The sequence below is a fragment of the Halyomorpha halys genome, unplaced genomic scaffold (genome assembly GCF_000696795.3).
Source record: "Halyomorpha halys isolate HHAL.00 unplaced genomic scaffold, Hhal_1.1 Scaffold571.1, whole genome shotgun sequence".
Taxonomy (NCBI): Eukaryota; Metazoa; Arthropoda; class Insecta; order Hemiptera; family Pentatomidae; genus Halyomorpha; species Halyomorpha halys.
In genome coordinates this window covers 917,554-932,088 of record NW_027113281.1, presented here as the reverse complement: position 1 = coordinate 932,088, position 14,535 = coordinate 917,554, and the positions used below count along the sequence as shown (strand labels likewise).

At 30.2% G+C, this 14,535-nt stretch overlaps 1 protein-coding gene across 1 annotated transcript in view; it reads left to right on the top strand.

Annotated features, from left to right (window-relative positions):
• The window catches only part of LOC106684346 (synaptic vesicle glycoprotein 2B), an 85,497-nt gene that overhangs the window by 50,784 nt on the left and 20,178 nt on the right, over window positions 1-14,535 (top strand). The window contains exon 3 of the mRNA XM_014426373.2: window positions 11,040-11,201. Within this exon, the coding sequence (XP_014281859.1) occupies window positions 11,040-11,201 (162 nt within the window). The remainder of the gene's footprint in view (window positions 1-11,039; window positions 11,202-14,535) is intronic.

The window sequence follows — 14,535 nt, the reverse complement described above, 5'->3', positions numbered from 1 at the left end:
GTGATAAAGAGATGTATTAAGTTCGTAAATAATAAATAAATATTTTTAGTCCCAAAGCCATAATTACAATTTTAATATTTATTTACCATAATAAACATAACACAAATACAATATCCATGTTCATCATTTAAATTTACGCTAAGCATAAGCTGTTAATTTTATTAACATTCTCTTTAAATTTATAATTTTTATAATACACGTACCTATACGAATTCTAAACAAATATACAATTATTGAATTTGAGTTGTGATAAAGAGATGTATTAAGTTTGTAAATAATAAATAAATATCTTTAGTACCAAAGCCGTATAAAAACAATATCTACGTTCTCCATAACTTAAATTACGACTATATTGCTAAGTTTTAGGCAATCATAACTTTAGACACAACCATTTATTTAAATTTGTTCGGGTTGATAGTTATTCATTTTTCGCTCAAGAGGTAATAATAATAAATTTTGAAGGAACGTGGGATGCATTTTCCAATTCCTTACTTTCATTTTTAGGCTCTTTTCTTTATTATTGTGTACATTACAAACAATCGTGGACTTAAGCTGTCTCCTTGTTTTACTCCCGTTTTTATTTCCATTTAATATAGTAATTTAAAAAACCGAGGCATAATTTAATGTAGTAATTTACTAACTATGTCAATTTTAATTATAACTTTTTAAAATGTAAATTGTAATTTTAAATTTGTAATTGTAACTTTCTCAATTTGTAATAGTTAATCTGTTAATTTGTCAATTGTAATCTACTAACTTTGTAAATCCAGTGTAAATGACCTTACACTTAAAACAAAATAAATAAATAACTTTTATGAGAATGATCTTTCTATTTGTAATCTATTTATTAGTCAAATTAATTAAAGCCGAAGAATTTACATCTAAATAATTTTAAACCAGGAAAAAACGTCAATCATTGTTCAACGTAATACCGATTCTTGGATCAACTGTTTAAATAGTTGTATAACTCTAACTTTAATATGACATATTTACAATCTTCAATAATAACTTTGGCTTAGAAGATAGCAAGAAAAATAACGTTGGAAGCTGTTGGATAATTGATTCAAATCAAATACTTGAATCCAAGGGACTTATGGAATTTATAAATAATCTGTTATTATTGATTAATGAAGAATATTATTGTTTTAGTAAAGTTAAAGATTTTTCTACAATTATTACAACAGTTCGCCCACGAGTATTTTAACACCCATCATCCGACTATAAACGATAATGATTTTAGTAATTAAAATGTTTGTAACTAATGTTTGTGAATTTTTATTTGAACATATGAAGGAGAGGAGATCAATGAGAATCTACGCTTGTTGAGCAGTTCAGGAATATTTTATCAATTTTGTTAGGTTATTTTTACTTTCATTTACCACAAAAGTAAGTATTGGGTGCAAAATTTCGAATTCGAGATTTCGATGGAAATATGTATTTTGAAGTCCCCTAAGTTCAAAAAAACCAGTCTCTTAAAAGTGGTCAGCGTGTCTGTGAACAGTCTAGATCAAAAACGAAAATTCTTGTGAAAACGAAATCATATATTTAATGCGGTTATATGTCTGGGATGTGACAGAATTTTTTTCGATAAAAGCGAGTGACCCTAATGTGCCACCTTGATACAGTCAATATTTAACTTTTTTTTTTTTATTTTATCAGAAATGACTCAAACGATTAAGTCGTTAGGAAGTTAAACTCGCCGTATCAAAGAAAATTAAACGGATTTATCGTCAGCTAGGTCTAATCCTAATTTAAATAGTCTGAATAAACAACGAATTAAAAAAAATATTACTAGTGACACGGTGAGAGTGATGCGCTGGGATCTCATAGAGCTCTACTCTACCCCTCACACGTGGGGGATAGAGTGGGCTCAGGTATCCTCAGGTCGATAGTGTAAATATCGTATATAAAAGTGTTTATGTTATTTATTTATTCTTTTACGTACATAGTTTGATTGTGTTATTTTCTTTATCCTTCTGTTTTTATATATTTAGAGAGAGATTTATTTTTTCATTTATTTTTATTCTTATGTTATATTATTTTAGTATGAATATAATCATTTATGATTATTACTTATTTCCCAACAATGTTGTAGCAGATTGTAATATTTATCAATAAATAAAATTTGAATATCTCAAAAAAATGTCTTCTGAAGTACCTTTAATCTTGTTTATTTAAACAAAATAAAAAAATTTTAGTAACAATAAATAATGCATAAATACAAAATGATAAAGAATTTTATGCATAACTAAAGGAAAAAAAGGACAATAAAGACTGATTAGAACGGAAAAGACGAAACCGCCAAATCTTTCCTCACATTGTAATATGACTTTATCTTTTATTAAACTATATTCTTAGCAAGAAGAAGTATATTCATTGTTCCCCCTTTGAGAACCCTGAAATTCGAATTTTTATAGCAACAGAAACATTAAAAAATTTTTATCACTATTTAAACCATCCCTGGTTTTTAGATTTTTTTTTTTTGAAAATCATAAACATTATGATAACTTCAACATGAGCACATCCATTAACATAAAATTTGTTAGCGTATGTTGATTGGATAGCAAAAGTTCTGTGATGCGCATACCGCACCAAATTTTTAATATTTGAACTCATTCTTCCTTTTTGACTTCCTGTCCATAATATTAATAAGGGAATATGGATCATAAGGATGATGTGTAGAATTATTTAATTGTGGTCTAATCCTGTGTCAGGAGGGAGTGAAACATCTCAGTAACTAAAACATGGGAACATTTAAATAAGTTATAAATTGTCATCAGGTTAAAAAATAAAATAAATAAAACGATTGGAGTTCAACACCTTCTTAAATAAATTATGTACTTAAAATTGGTAATCATAGCTAACAAAAAATTAGCTCTCATTTATTATTAATAAAATTATCTTAAAGTTTTGAAACTTATGTAAATAATAAAATAGATATCGAGGATTCTAAAAGTACAATCTCCAGTTAACCGCTTCAATTACATTTGGAAATTTATTTGTTAATTTGAAGGTAGTAATTTTAAGTAATCTTTTTACTTAAAAAAAATCATAATTACTGGTACTAGCAGGTATATTTTAAAATCAGTCATATTTTGTTTATTTTAGTTACTTCGGTAGGGTTAACTTTCCCTCAGGTGATAATAAACAATTTGAAGTAATGTTTTTCCTATAATTTAGGTTGTTTTGATTGGAAGCAAGTTTTTAAATGGAAAACAAAAATAGGATTAGGTTTTTTTTTTTTAAGAATCCAATCAGAAGCCTTTGGAATATCAGAGGCTTCTGATTGGATTCAAGTTAAAGATAATTAAAAATTGGAGAATGATTCCTTATCCATATCTATCACTAGGCACAATCCATTAACAATAGACTATTATTATTAAATAAAAAAAATAAAATAAACAATTGTTCCATTAAAAGCGAAATTAAAAAAAAAATATATTTGATGACAATAAAAAAATTTGTGTCATGAAATATTTTAACATAATATGTGTTCCAATTGGTTATTTGTTTTTCTACATGCGTTCTACTGTTTTAATGGTTAATTCTTTAAGTAATTTTGAAAGTCAGTAGTTGCAATCCGAGTGCCTAAACCTTGCTTAAGGTTTCAAATCGGAACCTTCCATAAAACTATTTGTTATAACATTAATGAAATATTTAATATCTTTAATATCCTTTAACTGTTACACTTCATAAGTACTTCGAAAGCAATAGTATTGATTTTCATACTATAAAAAAAAATTAATCCATTATTTTAGGGGAAATTATATGGTACACATACATAATTTTTTCTCGGATCTAGAGTTTTTTCGAAATATCTCTGGAACGAGGCGTACTCTTTTATAAAAAATTATCTACAATTATAAATAATATTAAATACAAAATTGACTTCCAAGATATCACGGCTGAAGCAAAGATATGCATTTTATCTTCAAGATAAACTTTTCAAGTTTGATAAAAAAATAATTAAAGTCAAACTAACTAATTGTAAGATCTAATGTTTTATTATTTTTACTTGCATGAGAGCACGCAGTTTACAAATGAAACATATTAAAGATATTATATTCTTGTATAGTAACACTTTTCCACGAAGCAAATATCCATGTTGTTCAATAATGAAAAGACTGATTTTTTTTTTTTTAATGTTTAGGTTTATTATTAAAGTAAATATTAATTATATCAGTAAATAAAAAGTTGATTTGAACTAGATATATAAATATTGAATGCACCAGGTAGATTCCAAGAGAAAACAACGAGAAAGGAGTCGACCGCGTTGTAGGTGAAGGAACGAAATGATTCAGTATGTGGGTGATTAGTTGTTAGTAGAGATAAGGCCAGATGGAAAAAAGTTATGAACAATATTTAGATTATTGTTTTTTTTCTATGAATGTTTTGGGTTGCAATGTGTTCTTTTTTCTTTTATCTTCCGCCTACATTATAATTTTATTATCAATTGGGAAATTTTATTTTTATTGGTTTATTTTGAATGAAGTGATAGTTTGAATTAATTTTTATTTGCTCTAGCAAACTTCATTAAAATTCTACTGTATAGGAAATTCTTTTATCAACATATTGATGACAATGAAACTTATTATTATAATAAAAATACTAAAATGAACAAATTGAAAAAGGTTTAATGTGTCCTTGCTGGCTAGAACATTAATATAGCTCCTTTGATTATATCAAATAGGATAGCTCATATGTGATATTAAACATAACAGGTAACCTTAAAATACCAAAGGTAGTAATAGTTAAGACACAACACAAATTACTTTTTCTTTTTTCACAGTAATGCACTTATTAATTCACTTTTATTTCTGTTTTAGAGGGTTCGGAAAAAAAAAAAAATTAATAAAAGCTATCCACCAAGAAGGAGCCCGCTCTAGAGAACTTTGTACGTATGTGTCCGTTAAGAGAGGTTTCATTGTACTTATGAACTTTCATTTACTTTGGATACCTTAAAAATTAACTGAAATTTCACAAAATATTTTTTGAACTATTAATATATTTCCATTATCTTAAGTCGACTAGGATTAGCTCGCAAAATATCCCTTCCAAGGCTCTAAAATAGTTTCATGGCTAAGGAAAGATCCCTCGTCCACGTCCTTTTCAGCCTTTAATCGCGGAAACAATGGATGAAGGACATTTCACCAGTGTAATAGGTCGTGCCACTTGGCAGGATACCAACGCCTTACAGGATGAATAATTTAAAACGTTACCTTCTGATTTCTAATTAGCTATTTTTACTAGGAGAACTCGACATTTCGAAACTTTCACCATTAATGCCAATGGGTAATTTTATAGGAAACGGGAGTTTATTACCGAACACCGGAATGAGAGAAACTAATATTAGGTCTCTTGGCTTCTCAATAAAAGATATTAAATTGGGCCATATAGAGAATCATCTGAGCAATTTAGCAATTCCATCAACTGGGCCCTGGTCATTACTCCTACTTGTCAATTTATTTCCAATTGGAAAGTTGGGTAATTCTTTGGAACACAGGGTTAAAAAGTTGGAATTCGTTCCTGGCGCCTGATACTGCTTTCGAATAACCATAAATTAATGGTGTTATTGCCTCCAGTGAGTAAATATATTAGTAACAATAAAATATTTACGACTATTCATTGAAATATGTTGAATAAATATTATGGTAACTATAAAAAAAACAACCTTTTTTTAGGTTTAAAACCATCTTGGGTCAATAAGGAGGTTTGCCTATTTCTCATGCCCGTATAATCTCTGTTCCAGAGACATATGATTATTTATTCTGTTAATCAGTCATGGAACGACTTCGGAGTCGGAATATCCATCTGGTACACATCCAGTATTTATAAAGTGGGTATCTGTAATATTAATTGAGGGTAAACCCACTAAGGAAAAGCCCAGATATTAAGGAAAAGAAGGAAGATATTAAGGAAAAGCCCACCGGTATAGCGATTTTGGCCATATCATCATTTTTTATAACCATTGATCTGTTCTTGAACAGTACTACCTTACAAAGTATGGAAACTAAGGCCTTTGTAGTGATATAGGTTTTTTAAAAACCGAATGTACTCCATCTTGAGCAGGAAGGGTGAATAACGTTGAAAATCTAAGACCCTTCACGAATTGTAGTTTTTACTCCCACAAGGTCTCCTATGATCGACCCATAATTTTTTTTTTTAGTATTTCATAATATAATTGAAAATATCAATAAATAACAAAAAAAAGTATTTTATTGTTTTCTAAATATTAAATAAAACAATAATTTTAATGTATATTTATTTCTGTTCATTAATTGTTCAAAAAATAAATGTTCTAATTTAGGGGTACCCCAAATCTTGAAATGAGCGAAGCCACCACTAGGTTAATTAGGTTCCTGGTAGTGGTACAGGTTTTTCAAAACCATACTCACTCCAACTAGAGCAGAAAGAGTGGGGAAAGCTTCAAGTTGAAAAATCTAGTTAGTGTGATTAGGTCTTTTTTTAATTAATTATTAATTGATAATTCAGGATTCACTGTTCTCGAGTAGTTTAATCGGTCTCAATGATTTTATTTTTCATTCATCAAAGAAAAAAAAATACAAAACTATTTTTAGAATGTTATTGGAACATTTCAATACGAACATTTCAAAGTCTTGAGTTTATCTGGTAGTCTTCAGTGTTCCACTAATAAGACTGATTAATGATGTCATCAAGACACAAAAGCCTAAGATCAAGTAAATGGAGACAAAGCACTTCTAATTTTCAAGTAGTGTAAATAATTTGTATCCCCAAAACACAGACTTTTTATTACATAATATACTTCATTTTATTTGTATTAATTGTTAATTTAGGCGCCATTTTTCCACTTTTACCAGAAAGAGAACCACTCTAGAGACAATCCACTTCAAGAATTGTATGTAGGGTGCCTTTCTACTTTTATCCACCTTCTAGAATCCTTTCAAGATGTTTTTAGAATGAAACCTTATTATTTTTATTTTTAAATAGAATAAGTTTTCTGTTTTCTAAGTTATGAGGTTTAATAACCTGTGAGGGTTACTTGTTAAAGAAAATATGTTACATATAAGTATTATAAGGCATGCTACTTACTGCGTTTATACATTATATAAATAAACATTGAACTTTATTTTTGCATGTATTGCTTAACGGATATAAAAGATCAGCAATGAACATACCTAGTTGGTGATCCCTTTGAATAGACACACGACCGCTCAGCTGGTCTTTTATATTCTTAGAAATATCTCAGAATTACATGAAAAATAAAGTCTAATGTTTCTTAAGTCTAAACAACCACCGCCTTAAACAATAATTGATTAATAATTATATTAGAAAAAGAGTTGCGGCGATTCGCTATTTCGAAGATATATTGTTATGAAGAATCATTTCGGCTCAGTACCATTTATCCCTTTTAATTCAATAAAGTAGTTCTGATCCAGTGTATTTTAAGTTGTACCGAGCTACTTTTCTTTTTTAAAATCGCGAACTCCCGGAGTTTCTCTACTTCCAAGTGCTCAACAAGAATACTCAGCTATATTCCATGTTTCATCTGTGTCATCATTAGCCCGACCATCACCGCCACCCGGTCTTGCTACGCTCCTACAGTCAGGACATAGCCTAAGACAGGATCCTATAGGAAGAGCCAAGGTCCTCAGAGGCCACTAATCAGCAACCGGTTCCCTGCTCCTTCTGCCCATTATAGACCTTCTAGTTTCGGTGCAATTTCAACAACCCCAGCTTTCCCCCGATTCGGCCAGCAATTTCTTCGGCGATTAATCTCAAACGTGAATTTTTGTTCTAATATCCAGCAATTCTCTTGGCTTCCGCCTAATCGTACAGGAATGGTAGCTAATTTTATACCTCGATCAAAGACTCTATTACGAACACGGGCAATATTTCTGCGAAGCAAATCATCATTAGTTGAAAATTTACTGGGGATTATTAAACCGTTCGTAAAATAATTAAATGAGAATTATTCCTATCAGACTAAAGTTTGTATATTCGTATAAGTATGTAAATTTTATCCTAGGACTGATTAGTTTGCTGTATATAGCAATCCATTGTATTTAGGCAGAATTCCTTGTGATTAAATAAAGTTTTTCTCACTCATTTATTCTTTAATTTTATAATTTTTATTTTATTCTTCCACACTCTTGTTTTTCCTTTCTCAGGAACTAAAACGTATTAAATACGTGTATCTGTACAATACTGTATTTCTGTATCTTAGGAAGGTAAATAAAACATTTCCATCGAATTACATTTAATAGATTAATATATTAATTTTTTTAAATTAAACTATTTTTTTATTTATGGGCAATTTTTTTCTTGTAGAGTACTAAAAGTAATTTATAAGTCTTAGTATTACAAGTACTTTACAGTCTTCGTAGCGGAATCGAGACCTTCCGGAGTCTTGAGCGACGTTATTCCACTTGGATAGATATAGAATACCCCCAAAAAAACGATGGGTCCGGCCCCTGAAACTAATTCGTCTTTAATATGCAAATTTTTCTTTAATTTTAATATACTAGCGTTTCTGATGACTACGTTTCTATTATCATCAATCGTCACAAAAGTTTATCTTATCTTTGTTGTCTTAATCTCTGCGCCATCGTTTGATTGTATGAATATATTTTTTATAGCTTTTGGAGATTTTCATGTAATATTAGTTATTTTAGAATTTAATTTATGATATGTATTAGAGATTGATCTTTTACATTATTCCTTTCAATATATGTCTGTAGCAATACCAAAATCTTATTTACCAGCTGAGTTTTTTTTTTCAGTATTATTTTATTTATATTATTTGTTTTTTATTTTGTTATTGCCTTGTAAAATACATTGTTATTACCAACGTGCATTGAATATCTTAATATTTTTATCGTTCATGGACTATTACATTTGCTTAAGAAAATTTTGATAGTACGGGTTCCAATGCCTTAACCTGAATACCAAGCATATATCCTTAAGAGTATCATCATCTAGTAGACTGCACTACAACTATATTAAGAATAATAATTTATACTTAAAATAATCTTTCCAGAAGAACAAACGCCCTCTAGCAAAAGTCTATAGCGTACCAGGGTGCAAGGACGGACTGGCAAGGAGTGTAGTGTATCTAGCTGTTACCCTTGACGGACACCTGACACTAGCTCGCCACTGCCATAAGAAAGCTAGTTAGTACCAACGCTAACAGGCTTTTAATGACTTGCTAACATCTCCTAGCCTTTCTCTCGGCCTCAAATTACTAACTCATAAAAGTATTCTTAGACCAGTCCTCCTCTATGGACCACCAAGGCTGTCTAGTATAGCACTACAGTAAGGACACTCCAACAGTTTGTCTAGTATAGCACTACAGTGAGGACACTCCAACAGTTTATCTAGTATAGCACTTCAGTGAGGACACTCCAACAGTTTGTCTAGTATAGCACTTCAGTGAGGACACTCCAACAGTTTGTCTAGTATAGCACTTCAGTGAGGACACTCCAACAGTTTGTCTAGTATAGCACTACAGTAAGGACACTCCAACAGTTTGTCTAGTATAGCACTACAGTGAGGACACTCCAACAGTTTGTCTAGTATAGCACTTCAGTGAGGACACTCCAACAGTTTGTCTAGTATAGCACTACAGTGAGGACACTCCAACAGTTTCAGATCGGTATCCTGTGACGAATTGTGAAACATTCTTGTTTACAAAGAGCGAAGGCTGACTAAATCTGTACCATACTAAAATAAAATTCTTTGATAGAATTGCGCTAACTCATTGTTTCAGACATTAACGATTAAATAAAAAAATATAAGACAACTGGCGAACCCCGCCATCAGACTGCTGAAACAAGAGATCGTTTTTCCCATTTCTATTCATCCTATTTATTTTTCACAGACCCCTCTTTAAATGAGTCAAATGGAGCAAAAGAGTTCCATGGGGCTTGGGAAAAATTTTATATTAATCAGGTTCAGTGGCAGGAGGGTTGGGAGGTAGAAAATTTAACTTTGATTATTGTGGACTATGAAATATTTCATTGGGGACTATGACATTAGTGATGTACGACAGATAAAGGTAGACGTTGTAAAATAAACTAGAGAACATAAAATATGGCTTGTCTGTTATCGAAAAGTGGCTGGTCTCTTCTTTTCTCTAGACATCTCTGGCTTCCTTACTAGCAAAGTATACTTTAAAATCAATATAAAACGTATGCATTTTCCCTCATTCTGTTCCAACTAAGGGTAGCCAATTTGTATTCGAATTCATTAGACATAAAATATTATTTTTCATTTTATGTTTTAGACTTGGGGCTGCGGGACACATTAATGTCAAATAAAATATATAATATTGCCAATTAGTTTTTGATTTCCTATCATGTTGTTATACCTTCGCATAATTGCTTAGTCATCGGTGAAAGTACCATCAATTTCTTTAATGTTGCCAATCCGGCCGCATCCACGCATAAAAACGCATGAAAGTGCAGTATTCTCATTATAAAACGCAATGTACGTTAGTAAATAATTTTTTTTATTTATTTATTGATATTTACAACTGTATAAAAAATACAACAAGCAAATTTGATCATAATGATAATGATGTGATATAGCATGTTGAGAAACTACAGTAGTAGAACTCTAAAAACATTTTACAATATAACGTCACGAGGTCATCTACTTTTCAGGTGCCTCGGATGATTACCAGGAATGGAAGAGGAGGCAAGGTTAAAAACTAGTGGGTTTGGGTGGTTAGAGAGTTTATAACTTCGGGCTAGATCGGTTACATAAGGAACATTTAGGTCTTTATGGATGGTTTTATTGGTAACAAAATAAGGAACATTGAGGATTTTACGAAGGATTTTGGATTGTAAGGATTGGATACGAGAGGATTTCGAAGGTTTAGTGGAGCCCCAAAGTTCAACTCCGTATGTCCAGATGGGGCTTATTATTGTCATGTAGATCAGTCTTTTGTTATGAGTTGGAAGTTTAGACCGTTTGTCTAGTAAGTGCTGTAATAGTAAATAAAATAAATTCACCTTCTGTTAAACTATCTGAACTAATAGAGTTGAATTTGTTCGCAGGGTACGGAAGATACCAGCGATTCATTGCCTTGGTGGGAGGCCTCTGTTGGTTATCATGTGCGCTCCAGAATTCCCTGAGCGCCTACATACTACCCTCCATCAAATGTGAGATGCATGTATCCAGCTCCATGCTGGGGCTCTTCAACGCTGTCTTCCTCGCAGGTAAGGAACTTCCTATATGTCTTTTAGCGTTATATATGCGTAATATAGATCAAGATATATAATAACAAGGAACATGGGACTTAAATGTAACTTGTCCAAGGATTCTTGCTAATCTGTAATAGAATCCGAGAAAACAGTAATTTAATATATTTAACAATAAAAAAAACATATTGCTTAAACAAAGTTGTGTTATAATTTTTAATTAAGTAATCATAAGACGGAATTTCGAGAAATGAATGGATAAACCTAACAAATAAGGAATACTAGTCCTTGAAAATGGGGAAGCCCAAAACGTTTCGTACAAATATGGAATAATGATAATATTAATTTTTCTCCTTAGCATCTTGACATAAAAAAAAAAAAAATATTTTCCTAGGAAATGAAATCTAGAATAAAATAATTTAAGAAAGTTTTAGAAATATCGTATTACACTTGCTTTGCATGTATTAAATGGATATTATTAGCAATTGATTCCCTCATTCTTGTAGTACAAGAACAAAACATTATTGATCTTATTAAATATATAGGTATTACAAAACCTATTGGTTAAAAAACCAAAACACACTTCCAGTAAGATTGACCGACAAAATATTTATTTTTAGCATCTTTAAGACTCTTACGGATTTTTTTCGTGAACATAGGACATCGGTGGAAAATAAAATATTTTACTAAAACTAGTACAAAAATTTAGCTTTTTTAAAATTTATATGTAAGCTCGTATTCAAGTGTATCAAGCTACGCAGAAAACAAATTTGACTATATATATATGACTTCATATATAACAGATATATATATATATCTGTTCAACTTTACTGGTAACGCGTTATAGTTTTTGTAATCTTTACTAAATTCAAACACATTTAATACGTTCTAAAATGTTTTGCTCTTTTGTTTCTCTCTAAAAAAACAAATAGATAGGTTTGTAATAATATCCATTGAATTAAAAAAAAAAATTTATAAATTTTTTTTTTTCGCCTCCTATGACGCTTTGTTATGAAATATCGGACACCTGTCTAATATTTTTTAAATCAGTATCACCAACAAACTTTTCGTGGAAATTGTTGATCACATCTACCTAGCATTCTCTTATAAGTAGTAAAAACATATTTACCCGGTATATGTTGGTAACAATGGTACATATGGACTTTGAGATAAAGTCGACAAATGAGAAGCAAACATTATCAGCGTCTAAGAAATACTTTAATTTATTTTCACTTATATACATAAAAAAAAATAAAAATAACTTCAACAGAAACAGATTAGTTACACCTATCTATCAAAATTCACACGATACCACACACAGCTAAATTACCAACAAAAAGGTTTTTAAAGATTTTTCGAATCAAAAATACTAAAGATCGTTTTACATATATTATATGGAACGTGTCAAACAGATATTTTTTAATAAGCATTGTTTGTATCTGGCACGAATACGTACGTACTTTCTATTAAATATACTTAAGAATACTTGTTTGTATGTGTATGTATATGAATATGGATGTATCGTGTCGAATGAGGTAAAACGATCATAGTATCACTTGTCAAAACAGTATGTAACAAGTATGAAAACATAGTTGCATATAAAGATAGTGAATTAATAAAAATGTGTCATGTGCTTATGATTCCATTCTACCATGACAAAGGTAATTAGTAGATCTGGGACTTCTTATTGTGAAATCTTGATATTTGTCAAACAAATGTTGCTGCGTATTTTCCAACGATTATCGTCAAATATATATAAAGCCAATTAATTCTAAAGAGTGAAAAAAAGTAGAGCTGAAAAAAATTGCTCTAATTTTCATTACACTCAAATCATTTTAATCCAGGTTCCATATCTTAAGCTTCGAATCTCTCTTTAAAATAAACAAAATTAAATGACTTATTCTATATATAATCTTATAACTTGTTTGGGATTGGTTTTGTGATTTAAATAAAATTTTATCTAATTAAGTCTCAACAATCTTTATTTAAACTTTAAATGTCCAACGTTTCGGCCCACCTGGCAATCCTCAAGAACAACGTTGACTATAAATTCTCAACCAAATATCCAATTAATAAATATATTTATAATAATAAAATTAGTATTTTTTTAAATATCTTTATTGAAATTTACAACTGTATATTATTTAATACATTCAGTAAATTTGTTCTTAGTTAAAATGGAATATCATAGGCGTGTAGAGAAACTACCCATTGGTAGCACTCTAATGACATTTTACATTAGCAGGTCTCGTGGCCATCTTCTTTTCTGGTGCCTCGAAGGATTGTTGGGAATGGAAGAGGATGTAAGGTTAGAAACTAGGGGGTTTGAGTGGTTAGGGAGATATATTAGATATTATTAGATATATACAATTATTATTATTTTTACACTATTCTTCAACTTTCTTACAAATTTTGACAAAAGAGCCATTTTTTAAATTTACCCACATATGCAACGACCAGCCAACATTTTTGTTAAATTGTGTCGTATCAGCTGTTTTATAGTTTATTCAACACATTGTACAACATCAAACCAAGACACAACGTTCAACAAAATCAATAATAAAGATAAACAGAACCAGAAGTTTGTATTGTATAATGAAAAAAAAAATATCGATATAGCTTATAAAAATACACAGCATAAAAACCCATATTGATTAGATCTTTATTGCATGTGTAAGCACGAATATCGAGGAAAATACGGTAGTGCATATATTGGATTAAAGATGGTAGTCTTATGCCCGTTATATGGATTTTACTACAAACTGAAACAGGACTAAGTTTGTTCCTTAGAACCAACAACTCAAAATTTAAATACAAATTTCTATCCAAAGAACAATATTTTTTTCAATATGAATACTAGCTGGGAGCCCTTTAGTAATAAGCAAGAAGAAATAACAAGCCCACAATAATTACTTAAATAAAAATTATCAGTGAAATTTGGAAGATTTAGATTTATCAATATAATAATTCTTAGTCAACTGCAATAAAATAAACAAAAAAAAATATAAGTCGCTGAATTATACTAAAATAGCATAACTATAAATAACAGTGCTTAAGTCAGCTAGCTGAGTAAGGTTATCATCTAAGAAAATGATTGCATAAGTTATGTGTCAACGAACTGGTTATTTTACTGTGTGTTTTTATTATTAGTATTAGCCAATAATTTATAATACATCCGATTATTAGAAGTATAATAATAAAATTATTAGTTTACTATTCTGCTATATTTTGATACCATATTCGTATAAGGAAATGATGTTTTTAATAGGCAAGATTTTAAGCCTCCAAATAGAGAGAGAGAGAGGGGGGGAGGGAGAGAGAGAGAGAGAGAGAGAGAGAGAGAGAGAGAGAG